This window comes from Aotus nancymaae, unplaced genomic scaffold (genome assembly GCF_030222135.1).
Source record: "Aotus nancymaae isolate 86718 unplaced genomic scaffold, 86718_ANA_hifiasm-v0.15.2.pri h1tg000020l, whole genome shotgun sequence".
NCBI lineage: Eukaryota > Metazoa > Chordata > Mammalia > Primates > Aotidae > Aotus > Aotus nancymaae.
Window position 1 is genome coordinate 64,286,219 of NW_026988432.1, and position 20,714 is coordinate 64,306,932.

Here is a 20,714-nt window from a genome sequence, read left to right on the forward strand (position 1 = left end):
AAATCAGATGATGTTACTGTAAAGTAAAGTAGTCCCCTCTTATCTGAGATTTTCACCTTCCACGGTTTCTGTTACCTGTGGTCAATGAAAATGTGGTCCGAAAATGTCAAATGGAAAATTCCAGAAATAAACAATTAATAAGTTTTAAATTGTACACGATTCTGAGTAGCACAATGAAAACTTACTCTGTCCCATCCTGTCCCATTGAGGACAGGAAACATCCCTTTGTCCAGCAAATCCCACTACCCACACAGTAGTTACTGAGATATCTAATCCCACTACCCACCCGGTAGTTACTAAGGAGACAAATAGGCTGTCTCAGGATTGCAGTGCTTATGTTCAAGTCACTCTTACTTTACTTAACTACTGGCCCAAAGCACAGGAGTAGTGATGATGGCAATTTGGATATACCAAAGAGAAGGCACAAAGTGCTTCCTTTAAGTGAAAGGTAAAAGTTCTCAATAAGGAAAGAAAAAAATTGTTTGCACTCCTTGCTAAAATCTACAGTAAGAAAGAATCTTCTGTACATGAAACTGAAGAAGGAATAAGAAAATTGTTTTACTTTTGCTGTCGTACCTCAGACTGCAAAAGTTACAGCCACAGTGCATGGTAAGTGCTTAATTAAGATGTACATGGCATTAAGTTCATGCATGGAAGACATGACAGAAGCTGTCCATGGTTTCAGGCATCCACAAGGGGTCTTGAAATGTATCTCCCCTGAAACAGGGGGGACTACTATACTCTGTTAAAAACACTGGTACAACCCAGCACTTAGACTAGTACTTGTCACATAACAAAATGCTCAGTGAATACCTACTAATGCAGGGGCTTACTGACTATCCAGACAAATCATGTAGCTCCTTCAGGTGAGCATCGAAAGCAGGTTTGTACTTAAAGCAGGTTTGTAGTTACAGAGGAAACCATTTCTCTCTGGGATACTTGCTTTAGGACTACAGCTCCTGTTCAGAGGATGGTCTTTGATGAGAGGAGCAATATATAGAACATAGTCATGTCTCTGCTGCTTCAGGATAGATAGCAAATATCATGCAGAGTTGCAAAAACTGATTAATAAAAACAGACATATATTAGAGTAATTTTAGAAGCAAATATGATCAATATATCATCTTTCCTAAACCTTCATTTCTTGTACTCTTTCCCTAGGTTTCCTTCTTCTGTCATAAAACTTCTAATTCTTCCTTTAAAAACTTTCTTGCCATAGCATCTGTTAAAAGTTATAGACATGCACCTTTATTTTTCTCCATGAGTTCCATGAACATGAGAAATATACCTTTAATAAGGAATATTCCATTTGAGTTTTTACAGTGGCAACACCTGTGTCATAGTAGTAGATGAATTAAAACTACCCCATCTGCCTTTTGTAAAGAATGTAATTCCATTTGCGTTCTTAATTTGAGGAGTTTAATTTTCTTAAAAAACTCACTTAGAGTTAATAATTTTTTAGCTGTTGGCCTAGAGATAGATATATATTTTTTGAGAGTTTGACATATAATTCCACCAAGCAGTGTATGAGCTATGTAATAATGAAAAAATGTGTTTCTCTAGTCTAATAAAATTTTCACATTTCGTTTTTGAGCTCAGATAATTTTAGACCTTTTTCTAAGAGAAAAGAGGGGAACCTTGATATTTTTATAACCTAAAATGATTTTCATGGGAACATTTTCACTGATATACCATAGAATTTGGCTTCTGAATGAATAAATTTAAAATTGTATGAATAGTATTTATATTACTGACTTCAGCAGGTGTGTTTGAAATAAAATAATTACAACTACATTGACTAAGCACTGCTGTGTGCTAGGTATTCTGGTAGGTAATGTTCAGGCATTTTTTTAATTGATCCCTACAAGAATTTTATTATATGTCCATTTATAGAAGAAGCCACTGAGGCTCAGAAAGTGACTTTTCCAATGGTGCATTGCTAGTCACAAGAGCTTTGATTTGAACCCAGGCTATCTATGTTCTATCTTAACCATAATGCATCTTGGGTACTGCAGAAAATGTAGATAGTTTATCATGAATTCATAAGTATCATGTAGTAATTTAAATGATAATGTTTATCAGAATTTAAAGTTAAGATAGTTTTTATATGTATGCAATGTTGCCTTGGCTTTCGTATTATGGATATATGTTTGTGGTCAACCTTTCTAGGTGGCTTTTCATTTCATTTGTTGATTATAAGGACAAAAATCCAACTGTATTTTGGAACAATTTTGTTATTATATATAAAAGCCACAAAATGAGATGAAAAGAAGGAAAATTATGGTTCCCTTTGCAAGCTTAACTTGGGTATTTTATGCCATATATATTAAAGCATAAATTTAACATCACTTAGCATCCCAGAAAATACTAGAGATGCACAAAGCACAACTGTCTTTAGTTGCTATGGGAACCATTTGCTCTAGAAAATTTTGAGTAGTTAAAATCACATCCATTATTGTTTTAGTCAGTTAAATATCCATATCTATATTTATATAACATCATACTGAACATTCAGACTGAAGCTACTGAAAACCTTTAGGTATATACTGTATGTTTTAACTTAGTATCATTTTGGATTACCTTTACTTAAAAATAAGATTTCTTTTATGTTGATGAAACAATATAACATGTTTATGGATTCTCTAGAAAAAAATTAATTAATAATTTTTCCTTTGTGATGTTATCTAACTCAGCCAAAAAAAGATGTAAGCAGCAGGATGTGGCAGGAACAGGTAGGGCAGCAGAGAGCCTCTTCCTCCATAGAAACCTTGATGTCTCCTGGCCTCCACTTGAGATTGGACTTTTTACTTTTACTTTTTTCTTTTCAGCTTTTATTATCGGTTTAGAGAGTACATATGCAAGTTTGGTACATAGGTAGATTTTATCTTGTTGGGGTTTGGTGTACAAATGATTTTGTCACCCAGGTGGTGAGTATAGTACCTGATAGGTAGTTTTTTTAATTCTCACCCTCCTCCTACCCTCTACCCTCAAGTAGGCCCTGGTGTCTGAAATTGGACTTTTAAAAGTATGGATCAGGTTGTTTCAGTCTGGAGGGCAGAAGAGAAGGAAAGGCATCAGCCACTATTCTTAAGGTCTGCTTCCTTTGGGCCTACAAGCCAAACATTCTGGGAAAGCCTTCCTTCTTCTTTTCTCATATTCAGCAGAAGGTTCACTTACTCATCTTGCTTCCAAATATCTGAGGCTATCTTATAAGAAAGGAAGACAGAGATGGCTGTGGTTAGGGCTGCCTGCTCCATGGGGTAGGCAGGAACTGAGAACAGGTGGAAGCCCCACCTGCTGCTGAGTTGACAACGCAGGAACCTCATGCTCCCTGAGCGCAGCTGTGACTGCCCAGCTATGGCTGCAGACCCAGCATCCCTGTGCTCTTGGAGGCTGGATGCAGGCAGGAGCCCCACCCTCCCAGGCACAGCAGCAGCCACCCAGCCACAGCTGTGGACCTAAGTGTCTCTGCACATTCAGGGGCTCAGGAAGACCCTGCTGCCCCTGCAGGCTTGGAAGTACCTGTTCCCACTGCCTGGATTCTCCCTGCTTCCAGTGCCTGCTCCAATCTTGGAGCAAAGTTGAGGCCAAACCCAGGTGCTGCTGCAACCCAGCCAGGTGTGTGTGCACTCAGGGCACTGTTGACATGCCAGCCCCCTGCTGCCTCAGCCCCTTCCTGACTTCAAGCACTGATGTGCATGTAAGGAAGGGTGAGGGGGCACTGAGGACAGCTTGGCACTGGCCTGCAGGTGCCCCTCAGCATGAACAGCCTGGGTGCCATGAACAGCGGGAGGGAGACAGGCTCCAGGGAAGATAGGGCAGTTCCCCAGTGAAGCCCCAACTTTAAGGCCTGAAACTTGGGGGCCAGGCTGTCAGTCTTGCAGTCTGAGAGTGGGAGATTATGGTGCTTTTTCTTTGCACGCCCATGGCTACCCATGAACCAGTCAGCACGCACTTCCTCTCTTCTGAAGCCCATAAAATCCTTCAACACAGCCAGACTTGAGCACTCAGGCCAACCTGCCTAGGGAGAGGAGCTACCCACTCCAGGGTCTCCTCTCTCCTGAGAGCTGAGCTGTCGACTGGATGACCTGCCTGCAGAGAGGAGCTGACCACTCCTGGGTCTCCTCTCTGCTGAGAGCTGAACACTCAATGGGATTACCTGCCTGCATAAAGGAGCTGACCACTCCTGGGTCTCCTCTCTGCTGAGAGCTGAACACTCAGTGGGATTACCTGCCTGCATAAAGGAGCTACCCACTCAAAAGTCTCCTCTCTGCTGAGAGTTGAACACTTGTTCAGACACCCTCACTGTGGAGAGGAGCTGACCACTGTGGGTTTCCTCTGAACTGTTCTGTCATTCAATAAAGCTCCTGTTTGCCTTACTCAATCTCCACTGCTGCATACCTCATTCTTCCTGGATACAGGGCAAGAACTTGGGACACACCAACTGGCAGGGCTGAAAGAGCTATAACACAAGCAGAGCTGAAACATCCTCCTTGCTCACCATGTTGTGGGTGACAAGAAAGAGAGAAGAAGAGAAGACCTGCAGCCCTTCAGGGATCCCAGACCTGGGAGCTCCCTGAGCCAGGCATGTGACACCCTCTTTGTGGCTCTGCAGTTCTTGGTGTCTCAAGCTACTGAGTGCCACCACATTCCCCAGTGCTAGCCATGGAAGCTTCTTGCAGGGAGCTGGTTCCCAGGCCAGCACCTGGAGCTGCCCATCCCACAACAGCCAGTGTGCCTCTCCACTTGCCCTTGGCAGGCCTGGGATCCAGGCCAGTAGTGCCATCTAAGTGCAGCCTGCCAGGCCAAGTGGGCCTGGTAGGCCGGAGCAAAACTCAAGTAAAGGTGCCACTGGCCACAGATGTTTCCAGGTGGTGAAGTGACACCCCAAGGATCCTGTAACATTATTGGTCATTGATGATTATTGCCTTGGTTCATTCTTTAGGAGTTGCAGAATGGTCTAGTTCTATCAGTCACTTGCTGTCATCACCTAAAAATGACCAAGGCATTTATAATTATTATTGTTGTCATCATCAGCATCATCGTCATCAACTTGTGTGTTGAGTCCATTGCACTTAATATCTTCATTGCTGCTCACATCTTCCCCAACCCTCCAGTGGGGCTTACTCAGCATGGATGACTACTGTCCTGGCCCATCTCAGGGAACTTCTTTGCTTTCTGTTGTGACATGTTCTAGGTTTATATTTTCCATTTACTACTTCAGACTTAGAATTGACCATTTTCCTGGGGTATCCTGGTTCTTTTTCAAAGGGAAATGCTATTAGAAATTACAATCTGAGCATAGAGGTGCTCATTACTACTTTATTGTTTATTTTTATTTTTGGGATCTTCTCATTGGAGAGAGCTAGGATATCTAGGTATGCACACATACACACATTTAAAGACAAACTGCGCCCTGAGTGCATACTGACAATTCCTATGCAAATTCAAAACTTTAGGGATTTTAACCTCCTTTCTCTTACATCTTTATCTTCTTTTGACTATGTTTTCAGAAGAGTTGTGTATTTTAAGGCATATAGACTGAGGAAGAATGATGTTCTTAACCAGCCGTGTTAATGACTAGCCTGGTCTTTTAGGTCATGTTTGTTAGGTAGCACAGGCACTGTCACCCTCTGCATAGTAGAGTACTGTAATTACAGTTTAAAAGTGAACTGGCTTGAGACCTAGCTTTGAAAAGGTTTGAACCTTTAAATATGTAAGAAAATGTTCGTCAGTGTTGGGCTCCTTAGTTTGATTTGGCCAAATTAACCCAGTTAACAGTTGGATATTTGGTTTTAAGACTAAAGAATTTCTAATTTTGCTGGTATTTCTACTTACTGCACTTGTTATCTATATCCTGTATTATTTGGATGAACCTCTAGATAAAATTTAAACACGGGTTTATTAAATAATATTATTCAGCTATTACAAATATATCATGAAATAAACTATGTCTTAAAAATAGAATGAAGCTCTAAATTTCCATAATCAAATTCTTCTTGACTATACCTATAATAATATGATACAACTTTGGGTATCTGTATATTATTTTGGCTATCTGTATATTCATTAGCCAATTAAAGTGTACTTATTCTAGAACAGTACTCCAGATTGATAAATATTTTGATTAAGTTGGTTGTGGTCTAGAAATCAAAGGTCAACACTATGTTAATTATTAAACCATATGGGCTGTATAAAGGACAGATTATTTGAGATGTTCAATTAATATTGGAATTAGCTGGCATAAGATATTTTTTAAAAAATTATTGCAGATCCTGCTGTTATTAGTGATGTCGGTGGTAAGAATTTCAAACAGTATCTTACAAATGGACATACTTGAAAGTGGGATAATACAGACTGTTTTCGCTATTGAAGAAATGAAAGTGCCGTTTAATTCCCACCTGTATGTCTGAGGAAGGGGGACTGGCTCAGAGCCCCTCGATGCCTGTGCATTCAGAGCAGCTCCAAAATACCTGAGATTGATTAATTTGCTGCAAGTGCTACTAACTTCCCAGACCTCAATTTCTTTCAATCATTGCTCTGATTATTGCAAAACTATTTCTGAAAGACTTAATACATATCTTTTTGCTGGTAAATTACTGCTCATTTAGAAGTCCTAGAGTTAGTCTATTGCATAAAGATGGTTGTAAGTCTAATTTAAATAACTATCAGTACTTTTTTCTAGCTGACTCAAATTGAAATACGTGCACATTTGAAGATACTCTTGCTTTATATAAAGAGCTGTATTTAACCCAGTCAGATCATCTCATCTCAGGCATCATCATTATGGTTGTTTCACTAAGTGGACAAAAGATGGGTCAGTGATTTCTTTAACAACCCAGGACAGTCAGTCACTGTGCTTTGCATGGAATCTGAGGTTTTTGCTCCCAACAATTGTGTCCTAGGCTGTCTCTCCTAGTGAACTCTCATGTGGTAAAGAACAGTCCGAATGCCCACCCCTCATCATTTTTTTATGGTCCTTCAGTCATGCTATTAAGAATGTAGAGTGCCAATGCTTGGTGGGGCTGCCTCTTTCTTATTCTGAAAATTGGGCAAAATCTGGCTGATGATTTTGCTATCTCTACCTGATGTATATTTTCATCATTTTGTTTTGCTAGAATAACAAAAAGGTTCCCTGTGGGTTCCTAGATGTTCAATGGTACCCAAGGTTCTAAACACATTGACCTCTCCAGGTGTCACTGTCATGGGGAAAGGACAGTGGGGGCAAAGACTCTCATACCTTTCTATACCTGTCCTGAAGCAAAAAGACACCTTTTCCTCACCCATTACAAGGTTTATGGCTGAAATCTCTATAACAAAAGACAGATTAACAAGATAAACACATAAAAAATTCTTTAATACAAGTTTTACATGACACAGGTGCCTTCAGAAAATGAAGACTTGAAGACTCAGAGAAAATTGTGTTTTTATGGACAGTCATACAGAAGTGTGACTGGGGGACAGCAGGGCAGGATCTGATGGTAAAAAATGGGAGACACTGAACCAGGCCTGTTTGTTCACATTCTCCGTGGCCTGTGTGACATTCCTGCCCTCTAGATACAGGGCAGGATACCTACCACATGAAGGCCTTTGGGGGAGGATGGAGGTAGAGTGACATCTCTGAGTGTACCTGGGTACACAGAATGAGTAAGATATGACCCTGGACTTTATGGTCTGCTAGAGGAGAAAGATGTTACTGTAGTGGAATACACATTGTGTTGTTTTTGTTTTCTAGATATCTTGAGGTTCCTTCTCTTTCTCTCTATCTTCTCTCTTTGTGTCTTTTATTACTATGATTTCTGAAAACAACTTACCCAGTTTCCCTTGACATAGTTGGGCTCACACCCTATCTCCTCCTGTCCATTACTGTACACACAGAGGTGTTTGTGTTACCTCTTTCTCTAAGATCCTTCCATTCCCAGCATCTGAATACACTAACATCCTCAACATTTCATATTTCTTGTTGGGGTCTGTATTGCATTTTTTCTTCCAGCCTTTTCACTGAGAAGCACTTCTGTTCTTGCCATATAGGATAAGTTATACTTCCCTTAGAGTTCTCCTAGACTTCTGTACTTCCCCTATAGTTCTTTTACAGTTCTCCTGTAGTTCAACTATGGAGACCCTATATTTTCCCTACAGTTCTGTGCTCTTCCTTGGCTCCTGACTCTGGAAAGCTTCTCTTATTCACTGGACTTTTCCTCTTTATTCCCTGCCTAAGGAACTTCTGTACATCCCTAAGTGTGTGCTCAAGCAATGCTTCCTAGAAAGCCTGCACTGACACCATCCCCAGGACCATGGTTTGAATATTTGTCTCCCCCAAAACTCATGTTGAAATGTTAATCCCCAGTATTAAATCAGTATTTAATCTCCAGTGTCACTATTGAAAGACGGGGCCTTTAAGAGGTGATTGGGTCATCATAGGAGAGCCCTCATAATGGATTAATCCATTTATGGATTGGTGGATTAATGGGTTATCATGGGAGAGGGACCAGTGGCTTTGTGAGAAGAGGAGGAGAGACTTGAACTAGCACACTCAGCCCCTTCACCATGTGATGCTCTATGCTGCCTCAAGAATCTGCAGAGTCCTCACCAGCAAGAAGGCCCTCACCAGATGAGGCCACTTGACCTGGGGCTTCTTAGCCTCCATTACTGAAAGAAATAAATTTCTTTATACAGTTTTAGGTATTCTATTATAACCAACAGAAAACAGACTAAGACATCCAGTCAGGTCTCCTTCTCCTCTGTGTGCTATGGGAGGCAGTTCATTGCTCTGTATTGTAATTATTGCCTTGTCTATTTATTTCTATCCAGACAATAAACTCAATTAGGTAAATGATGGTTCTTTTAACTTTATGCTCTCTTATATGATGTGCCCCATAAAAGATTGTCACTGAATATTGATTGAATGAATGCCTGAATCCATGCACATGTGAATGGTTTAATACAAAATGGCCTGCAGATTTGAGTAAGATGTGTGATTTGCTATTCTTGTGTAGATTCTAAGCTAAAATGATTGCTGCTTAGCACTTGATATCTCTTGCCTATGTACTTTTTCTCATGAAGCTGAATCTGACTTTTCATGTGATTAAGTACATGAGTTAAAAAATTTTTAAAGGCTCATTCTTGAGAGTCCATATGACTCACTAGAATTACATGGGGCTCCTAGTCCGAGGCTGCTTATTTTACAGGGTACATCTGTGGCATGAAGACAGCACAACTGTAAATCATACTCATCTCAACATAGGCATAAATCCAAAAAGGAGGCTTTCTTATACTCAAGTGCCCTCAGTACAGCCTTGAATAGTTGTGAGAGGTCAGTAAGTGCAAACTTTAAATTGTTTTTGAATAAACATTCTTTTGAGAGATGCTTCCATTAGGAAGAATATTAGGAGATTATTACAAAAGTTCATGATTACAGGATTCACGCCACAAGTAAACAGATAAATAAATGGATAGATAGCCCTAAGACCTCTTCATTGTTGTTAATAAACACAGATATGAAATCTGCTTTTATGGCTTAATTTCTTTTCCCTTCAAAAACCAGAGATGTGATTCTTTTTTAGGTTGTAAACAAGACTATCAAGTAGTATGTCTAAGATTATCCCTAGGGCTAGAATTTACTTATTTTCTGCAGTGGGGTGAGAATCAGAGACTGAATATCTATGGAAAACAGACAGGAACCTTTCTCCTGTTGTATTATTAATGCTATATTTGATTTTGTTTCATTTTTTAACTTCTTAATGCTGTCTATGAGAACAAATTTAGGGCATTTAGTGAAAAACACGCAGGCATAATGTGGGACTTTATATTCTGACTTAGGACATTTTATGGTATAAACAAGACTGTTTTATAGATAATACTAAAGATAATGTTGATGGAACTGTTCTTCCCCACTACTGATGTTTCCTTTCAAGTGGCAGGAACTGTACTGTTGCAGCACTGCTCTCTGCCTTCTCACTGCCCAAGCAGAAGCTGCCTGGGAGGAAGGGCTGAGTATGCCTAGCCCAGCCCCTTCTTTGGGGAGCTGACTGCCTGTGGGAACCCTGTCCCTCCATCCTGTGAGTTTTACAGCAGCACTCAACATAGGGGAGGACTTGTGGTTTTCTAGTGTGTTCTGAGACTGGGTTGGTGAGTCTGTTTAATTCTGTGCTTCAGGATTAGCAAGCCCATTGTTCCTGCATTCTTAAGCCATATTCTGCAGTTTCAGGTTTATCAGTAGTAAGGTGGTACTTTGATAGTCGCTCTGCCTTTCTCCTTGAATTCGTCACTCAGATGTTCCAAAGCTCTGGAGGGGCTGCATGGTGCCAGTTGTTACGCCTGTGTCCTCGCGTATGTCTGTGAGTTTTCCCAGTAGCCCTGACAGTGGGTGGTATCATCTCTCCTTTACAGGTTAGGAAAGTGAGGTTCTATGAAGGTAAATCACTCTGGATGGCCACTATAGGTTTGACATGCTAGTCAGGCTAACTCCCAAACTTGTGTCCCTTAGGAGATTCAGCCAGTGAAAATATCACAAGATAAAAGCTTTTAAAGGATTTTGCATAATATAAATCACTGAATAATACAGATGAGTTCTATTTTTTTTAGGCCAGCATTATCGTAGCTATGAATATAAACATTTTAATAGAGCCTGCAAGTCCCTGAGTGCACAGGTGCTTGCCCACCTCCCAGGCTCCATTGGCTGCCTTAACTTTATCCAAAACCTGCAGCTCTTGATTACCATCTTGAGCTTCCTGTACTGTTTCTTATAGCTAGAATGCTCTTTCCTTCCCACCGTTTGCCTGGTTAGCTTCTGTTTACCCTTCAGATCTCAACTCACATGTCACCTCCTCAGACTAGCCTCCCACAGCCACTGTATCTGCAGCTGGTCCACAATGGGATTTCTGCTAGCCAGCTCATCTTTCCTAAACCAGCTTGGCCATCGTTTGTGATTATGTATTCACTTCAAGCTTATACACCGCAATAACTAGAGGCCCATAAGCCCGACCACCACTGTTTTTTGTTTGCCATTGTGATCATAGTGTCTTGACACAGTGATAGCACCTGCTTGGGATGCCAAGAGTGGTCGCTGGGTGAATAATGGACATAGTGCTTGGACATTATGCTTGGCATATTAGCCTTGAGGTCTTTTTCATTGTTTTTTTTTACTAATACTTATAACATGTTAAAGATAGCCTCTTTCCTGATTGTAAAACACACACGCATACACACACACACACACACACACACACGTTTTCAGGGCTGGATATTCGTATTTGTCTATGGGGAACTGTTGGTGTGAGAAACTTTGTATATATATGGAGACAGAGAGAGAGAGAGCGTGCAGGAGAGAGAAAAATAAAATCTCTAACCTGATTTTGAGGCTTTAAACTATTGGAATAATAAATGGATTTCCAAGTGTGCATAACTAAAGGGTTACTTAGTATATGGGGATAATAAAAGACCAAACTGCCCCAGCTGTGGAACCTTCTTTGTGTGGACCTGGGGATATGGGATGTAGAGAGGAACCTCTCTTGTTACATATGAATGTCACTTAATAATTATTAGGAACCTACTTCTGCTTGGTTTTTGTATACACAAGAAGAACATCAAAAGGGTTGAACTATTCTTTTAGTCCTGTTCAATAGGGAGTACTCTAAAACCTAACTTATATTTAAATATTATTCTTAATAAATTATTACTTCATTTATAAAATGAGGTCAGTAAGTAATAGGGTAGTGGGTGAGCTAATTTTATTTCCTAGTCAAGCATAAAAATAAGAGAAAGCGTTGTAAGACCAAATGTTGATAGTTTGAGAACAAGGTAATGAAGTTTTCTGTATTTTCACTCCCCCGTTGCACTAATTTAATATAATTTATATTTTGAAGAGGCAAAAACAAAAAATTTATGCACACTTAATTTTGCATTGTCTTTTTATTTTTATTTTTTTGAGATGGAGTCTCACTCAGTTGCCTAGGCTGCGCCTAGGCTGGAGTACAGTGGCATAATCTCAGCTCACTGCAACCTCTGCCTCCTGGATTCAAACGATTCTCTTGCCTCAGCTTATGGAGTAGCTGAGACTACAGGCGCCTGCCACCACGCCTGGCTAATTATTGTATTTTTAGTAGAGAGAGGGTTTCACCATGTTGACCAGGCTGGTCTCAAACTCCTAACCTGGTGATCTGCCCACTTTGAGCTCCCAAAGTGCTGGGATTACAGGTGTGAGCCACTGCGCCTGGCTGCATTGCTCAGTCTTTAAAGTGTTGATCATGACAGAATTTTAGTTTCCTGCTCCTGGTGTAACTGCCCATGGGTAATAAACAACTGTAGCAAGATCTGCATGAAAATAACATGGGTTACATGCTGTTGGGTGTCTGATTGTTTTGCTCTGACAGCTGATAGTGCTTCTTTTTGTCCTCCCCACCCTGCTTGATACAGGGCATTGATGTGCGAGATGCTCCTCTGAAGGAAATCAAGGTGACCAGCTCCCGACGCTTCATTGCTTCGTTTAATGTTGTGAATACCACCAAACGAGATGCTGGAAAGTACCGCTGCATGATTCGCACTGAAGGAGGGGTTGGAATATCAAACTATGCAGAATTGGTAGTTAAAGGTATTTAGTGTGTTTTTATACCTCAGAATATTCTATTAAAGTAGATATGTTAGGTAGTTGTTAGTTCATTATTCCTTTAAGGCTTAAACTTAATCCTTGTCTGTTTCTGAACAGTGGTTTGATGACAGGCTATTTTGATGGATTGCATTTTAAGTACAAATTTTGCATGTGAACAGTATTTTTGAAAAATGTATTTTATTTATGTTTATTTAGTTGCTTACAAGACAATGAATGTGCTCTTGGCAAAATCTCCTGCCAAGTCTATATACAGAGATTACAACCTATAAATTTCTTTTTAGAAATAAAATTTTTTGCTGATAGAAAAATCACTTAAAATGCAAATATTCATCAGCCAGGATGTTTATGATAGTGGGGTGGTTAATAAAATGAAGCAGTGTCAGTATAAAAATGCTCAGTCCTATCACATGAGCCATATTGATAATACTGTGTTGACATTCATAATGTTCCAGTTAGGTTCTATTACTATATTTTGCATGACTGAAAAATTGAGTCATTATATTTAAGAAGGTGGAGGATGAGGCAAAATAGAAAGGAGAAATAAGTTTTCTTTAGCTAGTTTAATGAGTTTTTTGTAGGCTGAGGAATTTATAGCATTGAGCCACCAAGATAATTTTTGGTCCCAGACAGGATAATTTGGACTTTGAGGTGTACCATGAGGCATTTTTAGACAACCTGTGGCAGGTCATTGCTGTTTTTCCTAGGAGAACAGAAGGATGCCTGCTTTAAGAAAAGTTTTCCCTGCATTTGTTAAATATGGCACATAAAATTGATCTCTCTACATATATAATCCCAGCACTTTGGGAAGCTGAGGCCAGAAGTTCCAAGACCAGCTTGGGCAACATAGTGAGACCCCATCTCTACAAAAATAATTTTAAAAAGTTAACCAGGTATGGTGGCACTGCCTATACTCCCAACTACTCAGGAGGATGAGGCTGGAGAATCACCTGAACCCAGGAGTTGTAGGCTGCAGTGAGCTATGATTGTGCCCTTGCACTCCAACCTGGGCAGAGTGAGACCCTGTCTCTTAAAAAAAAATTGACCTGTTTTGTATGTGCTATTGCTTTTATCTGCACATTTCTCTAGGGAGGCAGCTTTAAAGATTGGTGGATTCAAATTCTAGAACTAGGTATGTGGATGTGGGCCAGTGGCTTGCCCTGTCTGTGCTGCTGTTTTCTTATGTGTGAGGTAGATATCAGATGATAATCATGTTTATCCACTTTATAGAGCTATGAGGAAGATCAAATGCAAAGTGTACATAGTTAGCAGTGGGTGCTTGACAGGCCCTTGGTGGGAAGGGAGAGGAGGATGGGGATGAACTTCTCTCTGGTCCAGTCTATCAGTGGTCTTCACTGGGGAATGGATGTCATAACTACCTTTCTAATTTTTTTAAAAATATAAATACCTGACCATCTATTCTCTCCTTCCTCCTCTTGCCACACCCATATTGAGTCAGAATATCCAAGGACACAGGCTCTGTTATAAAACCTCTAGATGAATCAGCCATATGCTCTGTTGAGAGATTACCACTGCCAATCTTAGTCACATGTAGCTTATGAGGGACAGTGCTCCCCAGTGAGTCCATCTCGAGAACTAATCATCTGCAGCAGTGACTGATGTTTGGCATAAGGAAGTGCACATTAAGATATCCACTCTGATAATGTATTTGCCACAGCAGATTCGTAACATGTTTTTGTTTGTGATGAGACTTGAACCAGCCTAATATTTAGGTTTAATGTCTGTAACAAAACTAAGATTCTTCCCTGCTGTACACACCCTGCCCTGTTGAAAGTGCTCTGGCAAGTGAGACATCACGATGTACAAAAAGGACACTAGTTTGCCTACAAACTGTTTTGTCATTTTCTAGTTCATCATGATCATAATCATCATTACTACCATTATTTAATTTTTATCTTGGTTCAGTTGTTTGTGATTATTTTTCCTTTTCTTTCAGTTGCTGCACTGCTTCACTATGACCTGCCAGTACCCATGTTAATGATTAGTAGGATGCAAATCTAATAGTATCTCTAAAAATTGCCTATGAGGAAAAGTTAATTTGTGGAGAGTTAGAAGTAAATTACAAATTTCTAGTCTACTAGAACAAACATAAATAGAAAAAATGAATGGGTTCTATTCATATTTTGCACCACATTTCCTGTCTTATGCCAGTGTAGTAGTATCTTGGCTCACTGTGATAAAAACGTCCAGGAACTTCTTTCCATTTCTGCACACTGCCACAGCTCGTGGCAATTTGCATGCAGTTAAGATTCAACTATGAAATTTAAGTTTTTCTCCATTTATAATTTTATGGCCATGTTTTGTATATAAATATATTTTTAAATGAGATAACATACTAGATACTCCTAGTTTTTATAAAGTTATTACCTTGAGGAAATTACTTCAAAATATACACTAACATTTTTAGGCCATTTGTCTATAATTTAACACTTTTTTATATACCATATAATATTTGGAGTGCTAATGTTTTACAAATGGGAGAAACTACAGTACATAGAGTTTGTAACTTTTTAAGGTCCCGCATTGATTTGTGGCCAGCCCCTCAAATAAAGACCAAGTCCTTTAATTGGTTAACCATCACTCTCATCTTTATTCATGTCTAACCACTTTTGGTAACCAAGGACAGACAAATATTTCATATAATCTCTGCGGTGCATGTGTATATGCATATATATGTCAATACCCTATTTAATTACATTTCTATATTCATATGTAAACATATTTCATGCAGTTAAATATGATATTGACATATTGATGTATCAGGTATTTACATATGTGTATCAATTAGATACATGTCTTTGTGCATATAAGTACTCTTATTACTGGCTTGATTTAGAACTAGTTTAATGGTGTCCTTTCACTTGAATTAAAAAATATTTTAAATTGCTTTTTATCACTTTGTACAGATTAAGATTCTTCTTTCCTCCTTCCTTCTTTTTTTACTTCCTTCATCCTTTCCCTTGGGAAAATTTGTTGAAAATGTAAATGTTGGCCAGGTGTGGTGACTCATGCCTGTAATCCCAGTACTTTGGGAGGCTGAAGTTGGCACATCACTTGAGGTCAGGAGTTCTAGACCAGCCTGGCCAACATGGCGAAACCCCATCTCTACTAGAAATATAAAAACTAACCAGCTATGGTGGCACATACCTATAATCCCAGCTACTCAGGAGGCTAAGGCTGGAGAAACACTTGAACCCAGGAGGCAGAGGCTGTAGAACCATGATGGCGCCACTGCACTCCAGCCTGGACAACAGAGCAAGACTCCATCTAAAAACAAAAATTTAAATGTTGCTTTATTTTGTACTGATTCTTCTGTAAACCAAAAGTCCTTCTGAATGTCTGTTCCAGTTATTTCCAGTTCTAGTTGAATCTTTCATTTGATTTAGCATATCTGGTACTTTTCTTTAGCATATCTGGTATTTTCTATATTAATTCCCCATGGGGAATTAATATAGAAAATATTCTCAGAAAACAAATGCACTAAAGCCCTGCCTATTTTAGAAGACTAGTAACAATGTCTTGAGTGAGTGAGTGTACTCATGACCCTTTGTGACTTTGCCCCTGAGTTTTATTTTGAATGGCAGTTCAACAACTCTTGCTAGCATTTGCAACTTGAAAGTAATTAACTGCTCTTTCAGCCTAGCTACATAAATGCCTTAGGATATACCATAAAAGGCCCATTTCATGTCTTGGTTCAAGGAATCGCCTAATGATATGAATTGATGTTAAATCATTGTGAGTTAAGGCAGAGCTGTTTAAAGAAATGAAAAACGAGCACAAAGTTTCAGTTTATAAATAACAGGAACAATATTTTAGTAAATGTGCATTATGTTTGTAGTCTCTGAAGTAAAATTCATTTACAGTTTGTTGTCTTATTTTGACTTAATTAAGTGAGATTTCCCTAGCAATTTAAAAAAATCGGTATGACTTATTCCACCTTGAATATGAAAAAGAACTGAGACACCCAACCCAACAAAGGGAACCAGTGTTGCTGGTTTTTAGCTGGTCTAGGAATTAACCCAGTATCATCTCAGGTGCAAACCTCATGTAGTGCTAGCTTCCCTAAAGTCCTCTTCAGCAGGAAACACAGCTGTGATTGATTAGTTATGTTTGCCGTGCAAGAGGATGCAAGAGAGCAGCAGAAATTTCAGCAAGCAAACCAGCATATGTCAGTAATAGGATATAGTGGATTTTATTTTTCCATGCATTTGTATGAGCAAAATGAGGAGTTAAAAACAGAACATGCCAAAAAGGCACAAATCACCCATGGAAACAGTCTTGAAAAAAATCACTAGATCTGTGTTTTTCTGAGAGGGAAATTATTCAGGTAGAAATACGTTGTTTTGTGCAATGATCTCATTTATCATGTGTGGTATCATTCACAGTGACATTGGCACATGGAATATCTTCATTTGGTACCTGGAGAGCCTTTCAGCGAGCATCTAACTAATATACTGGGAATACTATTTATCATAAGATTGACAATGATATAGAAAAAGAGTCGATCTCAGATTTTAAACAATGAGAGGGACTTTCTTGGGTTGTAAAGTGTGTTTGCTATTGATTTCTTAGTTTTATGAACTGGGCATGGTATGTTCTTAGCTTCAGAGCTTTCCCTTCTATTCACTGCTTTAGTAAGACTTATTACTGGAAGTTCCCTGAATGGCAGCAGTGGTGGACTTCATTATCCAGAATGCTCAATTCTCCTGTAGCAAATTGAGTCCATTTTGATTGTTATTTTGGGAAATGAGTCATCTTGTAGATTTATTTTTGATGAGATAAACTATAATTTCAGCCATGTTTTTAAAGTGATGATATCTTTGGAATATAAATATAAGGAAACAATTTAATGATGTAGAAACTAATACCTTTGATGATTTTGAGGACATTCTCAATAAGGAGATTGACGATGAATGCTTCCTAGAGCTTAAATACTTGGGAGAACTTTCACCAGTTGACTTTAGTGAGAGAAAAAAAATTCCTTTGATATCTGGGTAACTGACTCACTCTAATGAGAGAACTCACTTATTTAAGATATTGTTACTATTATTCTAAAACAGGCACCACTTTAATGCATTTTTCTCTTGAGAATATTTTCTGTATTAATTCATCACAAAAAGTATCAGATATGCTAATTTGCATATGCTATGCACAATGGTTGGTATCCTAAAACAAATTAGGGTTATGCATACTTGAATAAGCATATGTGTTTAAAGATGGTTTATTTCACAACTTTGAATGCTGTGAAAACCTTTATCAATATGCTTTTTCTTATTAACCTGAACAAATTGTTTGTATCAATTTATTCCTGAAATGTTAATATCTTCTACATTTTAATAATTGATGCATGTTTAGCTCTTTTAAGAATGCAGAGTAAAGCATCTGAAAGACAGCTTTCTGGTTTGCCTTTCAGAACCACCTGTTCCTATTGCCCCACCTCAGCTCGCCTCCGTGGGAGCCACCTATCTGTGGATACAGCTGAACGCCAACTCCATCAATGGGGACGGGCCCATTGTCGCCCGAGAGGTGGAGTACTGCACGGCCAGTGGGAGCTGGAATGACCGGCAGCCAGTCGATTCCACGAGCTATAAAATTGGACACCTTGACCCCGATACAGAATATGAGATTAGTGTGCTCCTGACCAGGCCAGGGGAGGGTGGCACTGGCTCTCCTGGGCCAGCCCTCAGGACGAGAACAAAGTGTGCTGGTGAGTATAAGGAATATTGCAACTAATTGTTATTGTCTTTCCAGGTGTTGACTGGCAGCACTGGGGTTGATCAGATGGCTAGCACGCTTCCCCTAGCTCTATCAAAACCTGTGTATGAACAAAAACTGCCCTTAGCCTGTGAATAGTTGGCTAACACCTTTGAACTTGGGGATCGTTGACCTCGAGGCTTGGTATTTCTCAGCCTTCCTCCACCCGTTTTCCTATTCTTAATTTACTTCTTACTCCAAGTACTACAATAGTTCATACGAGAATTGTCCGTGAGGTTCACAGAAACTGTCTACTCTAATGATGTCCTCTAATAGGTCAGACCCTCTTAATTTGGCCCCTTTGTTTTATGTTCATAGTTAATGTGCTTGCAGCCTAAATGGGCTCTGGAATAACAGATTCCGTCTTAGAGATCCTTAAAAATGTGTTTTCATTGATGGGTGTTTAATGGAGGGTCTGCTGGCCAATGAGTTGGGGCCATTTGTATCATAAGCAAGAATAATTTGTGTGCTGGGTGCAGTCTTTAGTTTCTTAGATTATAAATTTCTAATTATGCTAAACCCATTCTGCAACTTAAAGTAGAGTTAATGGAGAGAGATGTGTAAAATCTTCCAAAAATCAAAACCTGAAGAAAGTTCCCCCATTAAAGGTTGTTGTGTCATTTCTATATGGCTACTCTCTGGTAGGAAGTGGAGAGAAACAGTATATTGGGATACTGAAATGCTCTTTTACCATGTAAATGAGGAATTTCTCTGTTGAATTGTGTGCTGAGATGAGGAGATTCCATAAATTGTTATGGTGTTAAATATTCAGGTAGCATTCAATAAGAATACATTTATCAATGTTTCATTTCTTTCTTAAGTTTTAAAAATGCTTACCATAGTCCCTTTCTGGTAGGAGTAGGAGAAATTATTAAACATTAACCATTGTAGCCAATTTAAAAATTTATTCTTCATAATTTATATTCTACTATGTCCACAAGTTCAATACTCATGGAAAATTCTGTGTTTTAAAAAAGATATTTGTTAGAAAAGCGAACAGGTATTTTTTTTTTTCCTGGGGATACATGCTATTGAGTACAGGGACTGGCCTGGGTTAGTAAACTGTATACTTTGCTATTTTTCTCAGGCCCCACATCTGTATCCTCCTGGCACCTTTGTGCAGGGACTCTGGTCCCTGGAATAAAACTTGCTGTTTTGAACTGGTGATTCCCACAGCCCTGAGTGGTGGTTCTAAAGAGAAAGGAGAATTTCCCCATCCTTTCTCTTCCTGTCTTCTTTAAACCTTGTCATCTCCTCTATTTAATTGAGTAAATTCCATTATTGTTGTAAAACAATTTTATCTCATCATTTGTTGCAATGAAAACAATAGCTGTGGATAATATCGCCTATATCATTTAACAACATAGACATCGCTTTCAAATCCGTTAGTTATTTTACCGCTGCCTTATGAATTCTCCAGGGCAGGTTCTGTGATCCCCATAATACAGACCAGGAAAGTATAGCCCATGTGAGCTCCTGTCCACTTCTAAGCTCACTCTATAAGAAGTAAGTTTGGTGTATTTCACTTTAGTATTATCTTAAGAACTCCTGTTTTGGGCATGGCAATAGGTAGTTTCTCTCTCTTTCCAAAAGCAGGTTAGAATTTCATTATTTAGATTCGAGAGTGTGATCTGTTTCAATTCCAGTCACTAGCAGCCCCACCTACATAATGTTTCCAATCCTATCCTTTTTTTTTTTTTAACACATTTTTGCCTTTTCTTTTGGTTTTGTGTCTGTACATCTCAGCTATTGATACATTGCTGTATATATTTCCACTGATTATAATGCATGTGTCTGTGTTTTCAGGAAGACTTGATATTGCTGCATGATGTGTAAATGGATAATGCTGAAAGAGACAAACTACCTTTTTATAATAGATTGACAGTTCTTTTTAAGAAGTGAAAACCAATTTTGAATTGATATTTGTTGGCCCACACTGTGCCTTAATGTATGAAATCTCACCTAAGCCAGGAAGCCTAATGACAATGCACCCTTTCCTCTTAACTGTTTGCAGCCTGCAGTTGGTGCTGTTCGTGATGCATGGTCTGGGTGTGCCCTGCACTGGCATGGAGTCACCCTTACAAAATGGCTGGGGAAATGTTAGCTGAGAGGGTCAAAGTTAGAAAGAAGAGGGGGAGACATATTAGATGGGTGAGGAAAGTGACAGGTGAGGAAAGTGAAGTCAAATGAGACTTCTTGCTATAGGAAGAACTGTAGTTGACCCTTTCTTAAGCTGGGGTTTTGAGAAAATCTGCAGGTAATATCAGTAATCACTGTTTATGATCTGTGTGGAATTTTGGGAATCTGGAACAAGTTAAAGGGAAAAAGACAGATG

General features: G+C 39.2%; 1 protein-coding gene across 8 annotated transcripts in view; it reads left to right on the forward strand.

Annotated features, from left to right (window-relative positions):
* The window catches only part of PTPRM (protein tyrosine phosphatase receptor type M), an 849,557-nt gene that overhangs the window by 382,149 nt on the left and 446,694 nt on the right, over positions 1 to 20,714 (forward strand). For 4 of the 8 annotated variants that reach the window (XM_012446821.3, XM_012446813.3, XM_064379418.1 and 1 more), the window contains exons 6-7: positions 12,415 to 12,589; positions 18,039 to 18,332. In XM_012446821.3, coding sequence (XP_012302244.1) covers positions 12,415 to 12,589; positions 18,039 to 18,332 — 469 coding nt within the window. Of the gene's footprint in view, positions 1 to 9,955; positions 10,059 to 10,094; positions 10,129 to 12,414; positions 12,590 to 18,038; positions 18,333 to 20,714 lie in introns of those variants that run through there. The other 4 variants (XM_064379422.1, XM_012446823.2, XM_064379420.1 and 1 more) reach the window with 3 other exon arrangements.